Source organism: Talaromyces stipitatus, genomic scaffold (assembly GCF_000003125.1).
Source record: "Talaromyces stipitatus ATCC 10500 scf_1105507295515 genomic scaffold, whole genome shotgun sequence".
Classification (NCBI taxonomy): Eukaryota; Fungi; Ascomycota; class Eurotiomycetes; order Eurotiales; family Trichocomaceae; genus Talaromyces; species Talaromyces stipitatus.
Window position 1 is genome coordinate 1,217,709 of NW_002990118.1, and position 14,311 is coordinate 1,232,019.

The following is a 14,311-nucleotide window of genomic DNA, read 5'->3' on the forward strand; positions in this document are numbered from 1 at the left end:
TTTTAGGGCTCAGAATACTTCCCAGATCCTATCATGTCATATATACACAAGGTATTGTAGTGTGGAAAAAAAAGCACTTCCATAATTATTGATAATTACTTGCTCAAAGATTGAAACAATTCTACGCTTCCTTTCTTTCGTCAGGCCAGGTTTTACTGCACTATCAAATTTCATCACCACAAAACATAAATAAAGGTAGATAGACTTTTTTTTTTGATTCACTATCAAGCTAATTACATTGATTGTGATATGATTCCATACACAGGGGAAAGACAGAAGACATGCAGAATCTGATATTCGCAGTGCATGTTTCCCCATTGAAATTAAACACTTCAGAGATAGCTGACATGCCAAACAATCAAGGATAATCAAGCGTACTGTCTGGGGATGTACTTTTGAAGAATGGAAGGATAACCTTGACCGGTAACCATGAGGTACAGGGACAAGGTCACGAGAGAAACAGAAGCGCAACAAAAATCAGACTGCAACCACCATTCTTCACAAAGGAAGAGATGAATTCCGAAAAACGCAAATATCTCTTCCCTCACCTAACTCTTCAACATCTAGTCTTCGGTCGTATCGAAGTCAATAAGTATGTGTAAATTCCGCCTCAATACCTTGCCCGCTCAAGTCAATACACAATAAGGAATCGTGAAAAAGGGGGGCAACAAAGGCAGAAGATCGTGAATAGAAAATTGACAAGTAAACATGGATATGTGGGAATGTAATGTGTAGATAAAAGGGTATATCTTGGTCTGGACATAGCCACAGAAAGATGCAAGCTCTAACAGACCGCACTAAATGGGAAAGGGAAACATCAAAAATGACATAGACGCTACGTGCATCGGTCGTCAAGGATAAGCACGTCGTCGTTCAGTCGTATCGACATGGCCTGCAAAGCGAATATCGTAGCAGCTATCGCGGAAATCAAGTAAGAATGAAATAAAGACCAAGTGAGCACCCCCACTGACCCAAACCGCTCTAGAACTAGCGTATGGCTATCCCTGGAGTATGGTATTATTATGTATGAATGTCATAGCCTCGTAGACAACAACTAGCCTCGAAAATGATAGCTAGTGTCGTCGAAAGACAAAGGAAAAGTATCGAAAGTGCCCATCTATGCCTTATGTACAATCACCGGCGTATTGAAAGGCGGACAAGGACTAACCTGCCAGAATCGTCATGCACGTTAATCAACGCAGTAAAGCTTCCTCTGAACGCCACCTAAAATATGCATGTATCCCATGGTCGACCAAGCTGAAGAGGTACGGAACACATTGCGTTTGGCAAGAAGAATGTTTCAAGGTAAAGAAATCCGTTGGTAAAACAGAAGATACGCAACCTTGTTGTCGCGAGTGCCATATCGTCCAATAGGCGTCCTGGTCCCAGGGGAGTTGGAAGCCGCAGGTGATGAAATACCGTTGACAACACCACTGGCGGACTTCTTGCTCGTATGGCCGTTGGGGCCGGGTCCGTTAACTTGGCTCCATCCGCTTTCATCATTAACCTGGTTGCTTTGATCAATTTGTTCATATAGATTCGGATTATTGTCCCGCTTGTGCTGTTCCAAGGCGGAAGCGAGTACTTTGGGATCCTCCTCGCTCCCTGCTTCAGCCACATCCTCGCTGCGTACTCGACGAATAACAGTATCATCCATCCTGATCCACTCGCGACCATCCTGGCGTCTCACATCCACTGTATAGTGGCCGCCACTAGCATTCTTTCCATGATGGTAGATGACACCAATCAGCCGATAGTGTGGGAGCCCACCATGAACTGCCATCGCGTTGCGTCGATGAGGAGGGAAAACTTCACGGGGTATTTCCAATTCCAGCGGATATCCGACTTTCTTCCAGATCTTCTGCGTGCCATGTGTGACACTATCGTACTGGAACCGCTTCAGGTGGAGAATAAGTACAGGAGGAAGGGTCTCAATGAAAACCTGCTTGGTAGCAGCAACCTTGGGACCCCTTGGGGAACTGAAATCGCCATGAATAGTCTCAGGCTTAGTAAGACCTTTCAAAGCATCAATGATGTTACTGACTTCGGGTGATCCAATGTCCAGTTGTAGAGGCTGGTAAGGCTCCAATGTCACCGAGTTCTTATTTCCAGGAACTTTGAACTCGGAGCGAATCTTTCCTCCAAAGATCTTAGTGATTGGTGACTCGAACTCGACGTCGCCAGATGATCGAGTGATCGCGGATTTTTGTTTATGGCCAACTTCAAGCCATCCATCAGCCTCTGAAGAATTTTCAGAAGGAGCTGCACTACTTTGAGGCGCGCCACTTTGCAAAGCATGGGCACATTCCTCGTGGAGTTCTTCTAAAAAGAAACCAAGAAACTCTTGTGCGTCTTGTTGGTGACCTCGCTATGAACTGTCAGTCTAGATTGATTCAAAAATGGAAAATTATCTTACCCTCATGTCACGGAAGCGCGGAAGCTGTCGAATCACGTCATATACGTATTCCGGGATGAACGCGTCTCCATATTCTTCCAACTCCTTGTGTTTTAGTCGCATGCGCAATTGATCTTCTGACTTTGCAGCATCGATCACCCGGAATTCCCTCATAAACATAATACTGTTTATAACATTCTAGTCAGCAACCAGCGATCTCAGTGCGTGTCCTGGTATACGTACGTTGCATCAATCAGAGGCACGTCACTCTTGAAGCTGTGAGTAGCGCGGTGGCCAATGTGATCGAGGAATTGGTAGAAGGGCACACAAAATGCCAAAATCTGTAGTACCTAGAGAGAAAGTCAGTCTACGAACTGAAGCCAACCAAGAAAGCGAAACGTACTGAATTCATATAGCACATGTTCCCCGTATTCACGAGGCCCCTAGGTTCCAAGAATGCGATCTTCTCGCCAAACTTATGCACATTCGGGCCGAGACTAGTCAAAACATCCCCAAGCGACTCACTTCGAGGAGCTTGCAGACTTCCATTTTCAGAAATGGCAGCTGGCGTAGTAACAGCAGCACGAGACGTCTTCGACCGAACCAAATCGGCCCATGACTTTGGAGCCGCAGGAGCAGTGATTGTGGGTTGTTCGGAAGACTCTGGGTTACCAGCTTTACCTGTAACCTCTGAAGAATCCTTTTGTTGATGGTCTTCGGTGGGCACGGTCTGCTTTGGCGTGACCGGTGCCTGGGGGAGTATCGGCACCACAGGTACTATCGTCTGCTTTGGGGTCTGTGTTTGGTCTCGAGAACGAGATGCTAAATGACCCGGTGCAGTGGAAGACGGCGTGGTAGGGTGAGTAGAATCAGACTCTGATGGCGCCTGAGATGTCGTAGGAGTTTGTGGCTCCGAGACGCTGTCGCCTTGTGTAGATGTTTGCTTCTCATCAACATGAGCTGAATCTTTTTTGTACGTTTCCTTGATGGGTAGTTCAACAGAAATAGTAGAAGCCTGTAAAGAGCGCCCAGTACGACGCTTGTGTGGAGCACGTCTAGGAAAGGGCTGTTCTGGCACAGAAAGCCAAGGAAGCTGGAAGGCATCTGATGTTAGTATTCAGTTTATTTCCTTAAAGCATATGGCTAAACTTACAGGTGCACGGAAAGGTACCCGTGGTAGCAGGCCGCCCTTTGGTAGCTCTGCGACAGGAGCAGGGGAAGATGTCACAGCGCTGGGTGTCGACAATACTGATTGTACAGACGATGGAGGCCGTTCATGGCCATCGATCAGCATCTGCTGTTCACTAATAGGAGGAGGGGACATGGTTGGCGGAATAGGCGTCGATACTGCTGACGGTGGTCGAGGAAATACGTTTGAAGGAACGTGCATAGGCGCTGGAACCGGCTGTGAGTGCGGGTAGGATGAGACTATCAATGGGCCATGGACATATGGAGGTTGCTGGTATGGACGCGGAGGAGGAGGTCCTGGAGGCATAGGGACGCCAGGTGGTGGTGGGTGCATTTGCGGATAGCCGTTGTACCATGGTGGTGGATAATGTGGCGCGTAAACAGGAGGGATATGGCCATTGACGGGAGGGGGATGGTAATTCATGTACGCCGGAGGAGACCGCATGTTCGAAGGTCCCGGTGAGTAATGCAATTCATGTTGCCGCCGGGAATGAGGAGGTATGGGCGGCTGCCCATGGGGCATTGCTGGTAGATGATGGTTGATCATATCCAGGCAGATAGTGCGGGTTGCGTTGCCTCAAAGGGAGCCATACGAGACGATGACTGGGCAACATTTAACTTGCTCAATGTAACAGAATGGATAGTCGCCTAGGTTGCCATGCTGCAAGCATAGCAATGAGCGACTTGGACAGAGTGTGGTTGGATGGCTCGTTCTGTGGTAGTGCTGGAAGTCACAGATGAAGTCAGCTCGTTTTTCTTTTTTCGCCTCGCTTCCCACGACTAAGGCCAACATACATGATGAAATAGATACTTACCAATAAGCACAAGGTAAGAATCAAGAAGGATTTGAGTGTATGGTGATTAGAAATGCAACAGAGCCACCAAGCAGTTGCTTGAGACAGGCGATGAGAAGTCGTGTGAAGGTCGTCTGCCTTGGTCGCCCAGGGAAATGTCAAGAAGCGCCAAGAGGAAGGAAGGGTCTTACCGCCTGGAAAATTAGGCGCCGCGCTTAAGTATGGCTCCGCTTGTTGCCTCAGGCAGCACTTACTACGTAAATCGCTCATCTTTTTCCTTTTAGTTTGGATTCAGCTCGACCTCATTCGATGCTAAAATAATCTGAGGCTAAACTGATATTTCAGACACCTGCCTGTTTTCTGCTCTGATGCCAAGACCGGCACTGACATCACGTTATTTGACGCTTCGACGGCAAAGCGGACCGAGCAGAGACCTCGAAGTTGCTCCCCGCCGAAACCATCGAGGGGCAATTTGCGTCAACAACCATCAGAGCGCATCGCGCAGTGGCCCTCTAGTGGCCCTTCGTGATTATCAAGCATCCATTCCGATAATATTCAACTTTGCAGGACGATAGGCTGGATGATCTTCCAATCAAAGACCAGGCTGGAGTCATTCTTGAGGTCTAGGCTCTAGCTTGTCAAGATTGGGCTTACTGGAAGTAATTGACGACACTACGAATTCTCATCTTCATTTCATGATTGTCCTATCCCGGACAAGGACACAAATCTATCCAACTACGAGATATGTCGTCCTCTGCGGGACAGACGATTCGTAACTTCAGCAAGTCCACCGAATATTCTTCGAGCATTTCGACGTCCTCGGCTTCCTTCCAAGGAACAGCTAGTTCCGTCGAGAGTGGTCCGCAAAGACGATCGGGAGGTAACAATAGTTTTGGTGCAGGGTCAATAACAAGAAATACGTCGGCTGCAAGAAACAATCAACCGCGAAAGGGTCAACACAGGAAGCATCATCGTCCCAACTTGGTGAACGAGGATGCGTATGCAGAATCCGTACGTAACGCTTGGTATATTCTGATTGTGTGCTTGCATCTGACTTCTATTATTTAGGCCATCATGAGATCTACCACCAGCCGAAAGGGTCAGACGTCGATCACCCATCTTATGAACTTCTCCTTACCTCCCCGCCCTCAGTATCATCCCAGTTCACATCGTCCACGTCGGAATCCAACCTGGGGAATGGGATCAGGCTACCACGCTATCGACAAAGCTCGATATGTCCATGCCAATTATCGGTTCATAGTAAATCCTCGAAGAAATTACCACGCGCAAGCGGCAAATGCGGATGTCCATCTAGATTGGGACTCGGTGCTCCAGGTGTTGGCATCTGAACAAACACAAGCTGCAAGCTGCCCAATTTGCCTTGGCATGCCTGTCGCTCCTCGAATGGCGAAATGCGGACATATATTCTGCTATCCGTGTCTTATTCGGTACATGCACTCTACTGACGACGATGCCTCGTTACCAGAGAAAAAAGCACGTTGGAAGAAATGTCCCATCTGTTGGGATACTATATACGTTTCGGACACGCGACCGGTGCGATGGTTCGTTGAGCAGCAAACCAATACCCCTGTTGAAGGTGGTGATGTTGTTTTACGTTTAGTAAAGAGAAATCCCGGAAGGACATTGGCATTACCCCGTGATGGAGCGGAGGAACTGAATCCACAAGATGATATTCCGTGGTATCATGCAGCTGAAGTTGCTGACTACGCACGGATTATGAAAGGTGGCGAAGATTATATGGTATCTCAGTACGACGATGAAATTGAACTTTTGATTCAGCAAAGACAGGAAGATGAGCTTCTCTTTGGCGACGATTCGACCTGGGTTCAGAAGGCAATCAACAGTATTAATGAAGCCCGAGAAAAAGTCAGGGGCTTAGGAAACCCACCACCTATTGCTCGTGCCGAGAAGAAGCGAGCTTATGATCTACCACTTGAAGATTTGGTACAGCAACCGAATCCTGACAACAGCAACAGTACGGTATCTAATGTGACTACATCTGCTACGTCTGATATTGTTGACGAAGTGGCTGCTGGCGTGGATGTTGTGAATCTCAACGGGAACGATCATCCTGAATCACGAAAAAAAGATAAGAAATCCGTAACCCAGGCCAAAGCGCCCGCAAACCGGGACAACACAGGAACCAACACTGAGCAGCCATACTACTTCTATCAGTGCCTACCTCATTTCTACCTTTCCGCTCTCGACATACGAATCCTCAAAGCCGCCTTTGGTGACTATTCATCATTCCCAGCTACCATCCTCCCTCGTGTCGAACACATATCAACTGGTCATATCGTAGATGATGAGTTGAGAAAACGAGCCAAATACCTGGGTCATTTGCCGTACGGCTGCGAAGTGAGTTTCTTGGAATGCGACTGGACCGACGTCGTCGTCCCCGAAGTCCTAGAACGATTCCGACTCGAAATAAACAAACGCAGACAACGCAATCGCGACAAAGAAGCACGCGAAGAAAAAGACAGAATAAGAGCAGAAAAAGAAGAAGAAGAGAAGCGATGGGAAGCCGCGCGTCGTAAAAGACCCAGTTTCGGATTCAGTGCTAGCGAACGCCCATTCTCAGATCAAGACTTTTTACCCTTGAATAGCGAATCAGCAGCAACCCTAGACAGCACGGAATTCGCAGGCGCAAACTCCCCACCCAACAATAGCCACATGATAACTTCCCGTTTCGAAGCTCTCGCATCACCATCTACAAGTCCCCCCGTCGCGCGCACAGTATGGGGTACCGCAGCCGTACAATCCGATCCTGACGAACAACAACAACCACTCCACCGCACCGGTCCCATCAATGATGGCTGGCTACAAGGCTGGGAGGAAGATTTACTAGGTCAGCAAGAAGCTGAATTACTTGCCCAAACAGCTGCTGAATCATCTTCTACATCTGCTAATCCTGGCGGTGGCGGTGGGCGAAAGAAGAAGAATAAAAAAATTACGTTGATGTCTACTAATATTCAGAGAGGTGCTTAAGTAGCTTCTCTTGCGGGTGTATATTTCTTTTTTCTTTCTTTTTTCTCTAATGGATTTTGTTGATTAGAAAGCGCAACGGAGTTTGAGTTGAGTGGTCACCTAATGCATGGATACATACACATACATGACTACAAGATTCTGATTGCAATGGATGCGAACTCAAGATGGCTACGTATAGAGGTAGCTACTTTGAGAGATTCATAATCATTTGACTTTCAGCTCATTCGCAAATATCTCCCGCCTAAGTGGTTTTTATAGGCCATGATTGTAGTCATACATTCCATGGATGTCAATATGTATAAAATATTGGGGGAATATCTGAAACAATCGAAAGCCCATGCCATACATGGATGCAGAAGACCTTGTGGTATTGTATATGGCAGAGTGGAATACATATAGCCCAGGTGGAATAAATATGATGTGTAAAGGTGCATAAAAGTACAAAAACCAGGCCGAGTTTGATAGAAAGAAAACCATGATGGATGGGTTATGCGTACAATAATGATCAAGTTGATTAAGATGAGAATAAGGCAACAAATAATGGTAGGCTTGAGTAGTATACACAAGAAGATATAAAAAAGGGGGAGGACGAAGTTTTGATATGTGAAATCGGGGAGAAGAAAAGTTATATGCTTATAAGCATAGTTTAGATAACGTTTAGATAACGTACTAAAGATTCACTGATTAGTTTCTGATTGAAAATTTCAAATAAATCGAGGGAAACTCACTGGGATAAACAGATAGGGAACACGTTTCTCATATTCTACCCAAGCTTCACCATACTTGGCTCGACAACGCTGAATGTCTCGCCAGGCTCGATGCGAGATCATGCACGCAAAGAACACTGGGTAGAACCAAGGGAACGGGCTCTTGAATCCGGTAATGAGACCCCAGTTCAATGCAAAGTAGAGGTCGCAGGTGTAATGGACTTTGCGTGCCAATCCATACCAGCCCGAGACAAGGATGGTGCCTCCCTGAGGAGTCTTGATGACTTCGGGATTGTGGAGTGTTTGCCAAGGGAGTTGAGGGAATGCGTTGCGGAAGACTGTGGTTCCGCGTTCCATTTGACGGTAGCGGTTCTTTTGACTGTTGGCGGTATCCCAGACCCAGTAAACGAAGAGGTAGCCAGCAAACAGGGCTGTGAGGACATATCGGTCCCAGTGGTAAGTGTCAGGGTGGTGGTTGGCGAGGTAGATTGTGCAGTGGCAGTAACTAAGAGGAACACCAGCGAGGTTCCAGAAGATCAGCATGAAGCCCCATTTTTCGTAGTACATGTCCCTATACATAGTTAGAATAGGCTCATTGTGCAGCCTTGGGAAGAAACGAACCAGGTTGAAATGATACACTCCTCTCCCTTGGAACAAGCATTGGCATACAAAAAGTGCGCCATCAATAGGAAGCACACTTCACCGGATACATAGCCGTATAGCTCATATTGATGAGCAGCAGCACCCATAGTGACCAGCAACAAGATATACCATGGGAGTCGCACTTCAAAGAACATTTTAAAGTCGAGGATTCCAAACAAGCGCGGATTGAGCTCCGCTCCCATAAAGAAATCATAGATTGGATAGCCAGTCATACGGTGCTGGGCTCCACGGTACAAGGCAGAAAAGTATGCGATGAATGAAACCAGGAAGCCCGAAAGGATGGCCACACTCAATAGAGGTCCGAACTCGTCGATGATGGTATACAGCTTGAAAACACCGGTGAAATGTAGACCTAACGCAACAGCTAGAGTGACATAGAACGACCACACAGCCGAGCAATAGTATTGTAACTGCTTGCCCCCCTCATGAGGAAGAGGTCGTCCTGTCAAAGTGATACCAGGGAGCGTGATATAGCAGATCCCTTCAAAGACGAAGAATGCCCAGTACATCGTCCACGCCTTGAGCGAGGGGAAAGCTCCCTCGTAGACAAGATGACCAAGATGCGCGAAAAACTCCGGGATAGTTTGATCTTTTGGAAGCGGGAATTTTCCATCGTAATATGTTGCGCCAATCCACATGTAGTACATCAACAGTGGGAAACCAATCATGGCCGACAATGTGCCAAGTGACCCTCCAAACTCGAACTCTCCGCTGTAGTCGATCTTGGGATCCAAACCTTCGATCCATCCGTCAATTATTTTGGGCTGGTCCTTCGTAGCACGTCCATTGGTGGCCTTTCCATTAGCTGTCCCATTCGCTGTCCCATTCGCATGTCCGTTAGCATGTCCGTTAGCATGTCCGTTGGCATGTCCGTTGCTTGAAACCGGAGCCTCTTGCGAATCTTCGTCCACCGAGGCCAGAGGCGTCTTGCGCCTTCGACCCTTGGTAGACTGGGGGTTAGCAGATGTTGAAGACATGACTTCGACTGGGTCAGGGGTTTCTGAAGCGCGATTTCGTGTTGTACGACGACCGGGAGTCTCGACAAAATCTGGACGGTCAACTTTTCTGTCGAGATGAAGAAGAAAAGTAAAATTAATCAGCGCATGTTCATGCAATTGCTTGACTTCTTTTTGAATCAGGGGGAAAGGAGCGCGAGGAAAGAGGGAAAGAGCAAAAGTTATATAGTAGTTGACTCACTTTGGAGTTTTCCCCGTCTGAGAGCGAGTGACTCTCTGTGTAGTTTCTGCCATTTGATATATTTGCGCCCGGAACCCTTGCGCAGCGAGAATCTCAATGAATGAGATATTCAACGAACAGAAACATGAAAGAATGGGAAACGACTGGCCATAAACAAAAATTTAGGTGGAGGCCGTAGATTACACGTTACAATCCCTGTTGATCGGGAGCGCTAGTAATTTACTAATTTTACCAAAGAATGAGTGGTTCCCGGTTGAGTGGCGCCGGCAGTGTGCAGTAGCGTTATCTCATTGGGCTAATCTAAATTCTCAAATACCGGTTCCAAGATTTGTTGGTAATTCGGTATTTTATTCTTTATATAGTTGTACCATACGAATTTCAACAGCTTCAATGAGATGCTTAGATTGTCAAGCATGGCTCTGATACGAATTTTAAACGGAATTGAGCTAGCTTGGATTGCATAAATGTTTCGCAGCTGAAACCAATATCTTCGTATCGCTCGCATGTCTGATATTTGACGTACATTCTTGGATCCCTCGGAGGCCGCGGATTCCGTAGTCAGTTAGGGCTAACACGCTCCCCGAAAGGGTAAGGTGGCAGTCGTCGATGTGAGCAAAAGACATTGCTTTTCCTTACTGTTTCGGGTGAATATGATCTATATAAAGGTCAGTTATTGATGCTAATCGCAAGCTCGATTCAGGCAGAGCTCTGCAGAGCTCGAAGCGCTTTGTTCTATAGTATACCTAGGTATGGCTCAAGTGATCCGGGATCATTTCCAAAAATTGGAAATAATTGCAAGTCATGGAGGAGAGTTGTTAAGGCATGGCATATCTCAGCAGCAAAAGTCTTGACCAACAAAGATTCATTTTCTGATTGCTCTTCTCTTTGTTAGACGACTGCACCTTCCATGAGGGTAGGCTGTGGCTTCTCACTCTATACCTAACCTTGTCCTCGCTTTAGACGATTTTTCGTCTACAATATCCGTGGAAGTTCTTCCTCTCTCATTTCAACACAGCAAAAGCTATACCGAAAAAGTGTTCGTCTCAGCACCATGTACTAGATGCCGGAAATATGCAATGATGCCTCGGATAAACCGTGGTGGTTGTCTAGTATCTGGCAGACAAAGACGCCGTCCGCTTTGAGTACTGATGATCTTGCCATCTCAACGACCGGGACATGATTTTACGCGCAAATAGTCAGTATTAGTTCTTTGTTTTTTTGGTCCGAGCTCGTCTGGAATACACATTTACGTCTTCATCTCTAAATTTCTTCAATGCATACGCTGGCTCTTTACGTTCTTTACGTTCTTTACTACTAGCTCCGATGATCAAATTACCTAAAAGAATTTAAATCATGCGAAATGATTTTGACTATTATTGGGTTTTGCAAATGAGCTCGCATCTTCGTCTAGGCCGTGGCACGTATAACTCCAATTTCGGAGGATTGGAAATAAAGCGTTGCGGCCTAGCTTTGAGCTGCTCTCAAGGTAATTAAGATGAAAAAGTCTACCTACCACCCTTCTTGGATTACTGTTTTGGCATTTGTGGTAGAATGTTTCTGCAATGCTTTCCAATTAACAAAAAGTCTCAGAGTTCACGACGCGATTGACTTGACCAACACCGGCGAAGTCTTATGAGAGATGTTTACATATCGTGTTTCCGTATCTTGGGCTACGTATATCGTAGCTTTTCTATCACTCGGAGCTCGTCCAGCCTATTGCATTAGTTGGACGAGCCAGGTGAATGTATCAATCTGCAATTGGTCACAGCTACGAGGTAAGTTGTGAAGTTTCGGGAGCCATGTCAGGAAATACTGCTAACTTTCTATCCATCAAGCAAATATAATCCGAAACGCAATCTATCTCGATGGAGGGGACTTATGGTGGCAATTGTGAGACATTTCACTTCTTCAATTCAAGATTACAGTCAGGCTCACTCGACCAGCGGGCTTTCCGATGGAACCTATGGAAGCCCTTTCAACGACGGTATGAGAAGTCACCCGGGTTCTGGTGCAGTCTACTAAGTATATTAAGATGGCAGTGAAGACATCATGTATAATCTCAGTCTGACCCAGGCATTCAATCAGCAGTCCAGTATTTCTAGTCTGCTCCGATCCATGACAAAGGCGAGTGGTGTTTTGGCGACGAATCTGAACCCTAATTTCCAGGATGGGACAATGCTGGCAAACGATAACGAGCTGATTCTCTACGGGTAAACATATAGGCGTCTTATTGGTGTGATCACAAATAACATGATTACAGGGGACTTCCTCGCTTGACAAGCAACGCAAATCCACCGCCTGCCCAAGTGATTTTGGGATACGAAGCGTATGACGATTCAGCATCCATCCAAAATTGGAGACCTGGATTTCAACAAAAGAGCACTAACAATGGAGTTACTCGTTACATCACAAATGGAGCAGGACTTTCTGCCCCTAGTGAGAGCCTCGGTTTCTATTTCAGTGGCATGCTTGGATCACCAGGCGGGATGATCGAAGGGGACGATGGGTCTGCCAATACAATAGCTACCAGTTTGATCACCGTGAACATGACAACGATGAGAGAAGAGGATTGGCATAATAGCAGCTTGCCATCTTTCGTTTCTGGAAGAGCAAATGCTGAAGCGGTATGGATGCCTGTGTCCGAGTCGGGAATCTTGGTTGTGATAGGAGGAGTCATCAATCCTGAGATCCTCGCTCCTGGCCGAAATATGACATATACCTATATACAAGCCAGCGTACGTACCTTCTAAAGAGTTTCTTTATATTTGTCTGACCAAGTTTGCAGAATCAAACCAACCCAACATTCATGAAAGAGCTTCCAATCTACGATATTGCGTCTCAAACCTGGTAAGTATACTTGATATCCTCGGAGTTGATATGCTGATAAGAACTATAGGTACCTGCAAGCTACGACTGGTGATATCCCGCCTCAACTTACTATGTTCTGCTCAGTCATGGCTTCCGCATCAGATCGTAGCTCCTTCAACATCTACATCTACGGGGGCTACGATGGTATCAATGCCGGATCAATTCCATCCGATGACGTCTATATACTCTCTGTCCCATCTTTTACATGGATTAAGGCGTATACCGGACAGCACTCACATGGTCGTAGTGGTCATAAATGCATCAAGGTTTATCCAGATAAGATGTTTGTTCTAGGCGGAATCTACAAGAACAACCCTTCACTCTGTCTCGATGGGGGCTTCCTTCAGGTCTTCAATCTCAATACGCTTCAGTTTCAAAGCACCTACGACCCTGGTAACTGGAGCAATTATTCGGTGCCGTCGATTATCACCGATCGAATTGGTGGAAAGTGAGTCTTTTGACGGTTCCTAGAGTATGGGTTGCTAACATGTCAATAGTATGAACGGAGGAGCGACGATAACCTCACCATCGTCATGGAATAACGATAGCTTGAGGAGCATGTTCGGCAGAACCTATACCAAACCCATTGCGACGTATTACCCTTATACGACATCTAAGGGATTACCAGCACAGCCCACATCAACAGCAAGCAATACGACAGGAGCACATTCCAGCATAATGGAATCCTGGGCGAAGATCACGTTGGCAGTATCTATATCTCTTGGGAGTGCTTGCATTTTGCTCACAGTCTGGCTGATTTGTTGGAGAATTGCTCGTCATCGGTTATCCAAGGCAGTCAGTCAGGATGATATTGCCAGAAGGGTTAGCACTCACAGTCCTGAAGCGAAGAGGCTTGACAGCGACTATACGACGTTTTCTGCTTCTGGATCATATAACACAAATGAAAACTTCAGCAGGTCTGAGATTAGATTGCCAGGAAAGACAATCATGGAAGCTCTGCCGGAGCAATTGCAGTCTCCGGTTGAGGAAGATGCCATATTTGAATTGGATGGTGAGTAAGCCCGGCACTTAAACATCTTGAACAAGGGTTAACGGTGGGATAGCATATCCACACAAACGCACAGAACTCCCATCTGAATCATGTCAAGCAAAACTGAGGGAAAAATCAACCTGTCGCAACGTGCAAAATCTCAAGACCTGCGCACAGAAAGCACATATTCAACCACAGTTGCTTACATCCAGATCATCAATTCAGAAGACTCCAGTCGAACATCAAGGAACATCCCAAGTTGAGAGCGCGTTATCAAGAATTATCCGACTATCCCCAAATTATAGACGTTCTGTCAGGAGGAGGAGTCTTTCTCTAATGGAGACTGGAGAAAGTGGTGAGAAAGAGGAAGGGGAGCTGGACTCTCAACGTTAGGGAGGACGTATACGTTGAGATCTTCTAATCGTCTATTAACTGTCCCGACAGAAGCAGAAGATAAGAGGAACATATCTTAGGCTCTGTACTTAACATAAGATTAGTG

The 14,311-nt window shown here is 46.4% G+C and overlaps 4 protein-coding genes across 4 annotated transcripts, besides 1 other annotated feature; 2 read left to right on the plus strand and 2 right to left on the minus strand.

The window, feature by feature from the left end:
• Positions 1-203: 203 nt before the first annotated feature.
• On the minus strand, positions 204-4,106 carry TSTA_044730 (ubiquitin C-terminal hydrolase, putative; the record flags this gene model as incomplete). Its single annotated transcript, XM_002484915.1, has 5 exons — positions 204-2,368; positions 2,417-2,579; positions 2,639-2,745; positions 2,799-3,488; positions 3,549-4,106. The coding sequence occupies 5 exons, from the start codon at positions 4,104-4,106 to the stop codon at positions 1,301-1,303; spliced, it is 2,586 nt and encodes an 861-aa protein (XP_002484960.1). The 3' UTR covers positions 204-1,300.
• A 569-nt stretch (positions 4,107-4,675) lies between these two features.
• TSTA_044740 (RING finger domain protein (Rnf10), putative) lies at positions 4,676-7,614 on the plus strand. Its single transcript, XM_002484916.1, has 2 exons — positions 4,676-5,388; positions 5,446-7,614. Exons 1-2 carry the CDS (start codon positions 5,122-5,124, stop codon positions 7,384-7,386), a joined length of 2,208 nt encoding a protein of 735 aa, XP_002484961.1. The 5' UTR covers positions 4,676-5,121; the 3' UTR covers positions 7,387-7,614.
• Positions 6,857-6,912: a sequence feature (GA-rich).
• A 28-nt stretch (positions 7,615-7,642) lies between the features above and the next one.
• TSTA_044750 (c-24(28) sterol reductase) lies at positions 7,643-10,064 on the minus strand. Its single transcript, XM_002484917.1, has 4 exons — positions 9,954-10,064; positions 8,715-9,821; positions 8,115-8,664; positions 7,643-8,055 (listed from the first exon to the last, which is right to left on the minus strand). Exons 1-4 carry the CDS (start codon positions 10,004-10,006, stop codon positions 8,044-8,046), a joined length of 1,722 nt encoding a protein of 573 aa, XP_002484962.1. The 5' UTR covers positions 10,007-10,064; the 3' UTR covers positions 7,643-8,043.
• A 1,242-nt stretch (positions 10,065-11,306) lies between these two features.
• Positions 11,307-13,841, plus strand: TSTA_044760 (uncharacterized protein; the record flags this gene model as incomplete). Its single annotated transcript, XM_002484918.1, has 9 exons — positions 11,307-11,439; positions 11,639-11,728; positions 11,789-11,843; positions 11,897-11,937; positions 11,986-12,163; positions 12,214-12,688; positions 12,739-12,800; positions 12,850-13,269; positions 13,319-13,841. 9 exons carry the CDS (start codon positions 11,307-11,309, stop codon positions 13,839-13,841), a joined length of 1,977 nt encoding a protein of 658 aa, XP_002484963.1.
• Positions 13,842-14,311: the final 470 nt, after the last annotated feature.

What these genes read in the sequence shown, in the direction of transcription:
- TSTA_044740 (XM_002484916.1), top strand. Translation starts at nt 5,122, where the DNA reads ATGTCGTCCTCTGCGGGACAGACGATTCGTAACTTCAGCAAGTCCACC. An exon ending in AGGATGCGTATGCAGAATCC is followed by an intron (nt 5,389 to 5,445) that starts GTACGTAACGCT and finishes TCTATTATTTAG; the next exon opens with GCCATCATGAGATCTACCAC.
- TSTA_044750 (XM_002484917.1), bottom strand. Translation starts at nt 10,006, where the DNA reads ATGGCAGAAACTACACAGAGAGTCACTCGCTCTCAGACGGGGAAAACT. An exon ending in CAGACGGGGAAAACTCCAAA is followed by an intron (nt 9,822 to 9,953) that starts GTGAGTCAACTA and finishes TCATCTCGACAG; the next exon opens with AAAAGTTGACCGTCCAGATT. An exon ending in GAGTGTATCATTTCAACCTG is followed by an intron (nt 8,665 to 8,714) that starts GTTCGTTTCTTC and finishes AACTATGTATAG; the next exon opens with GGACATGTACTACGAAAAAT.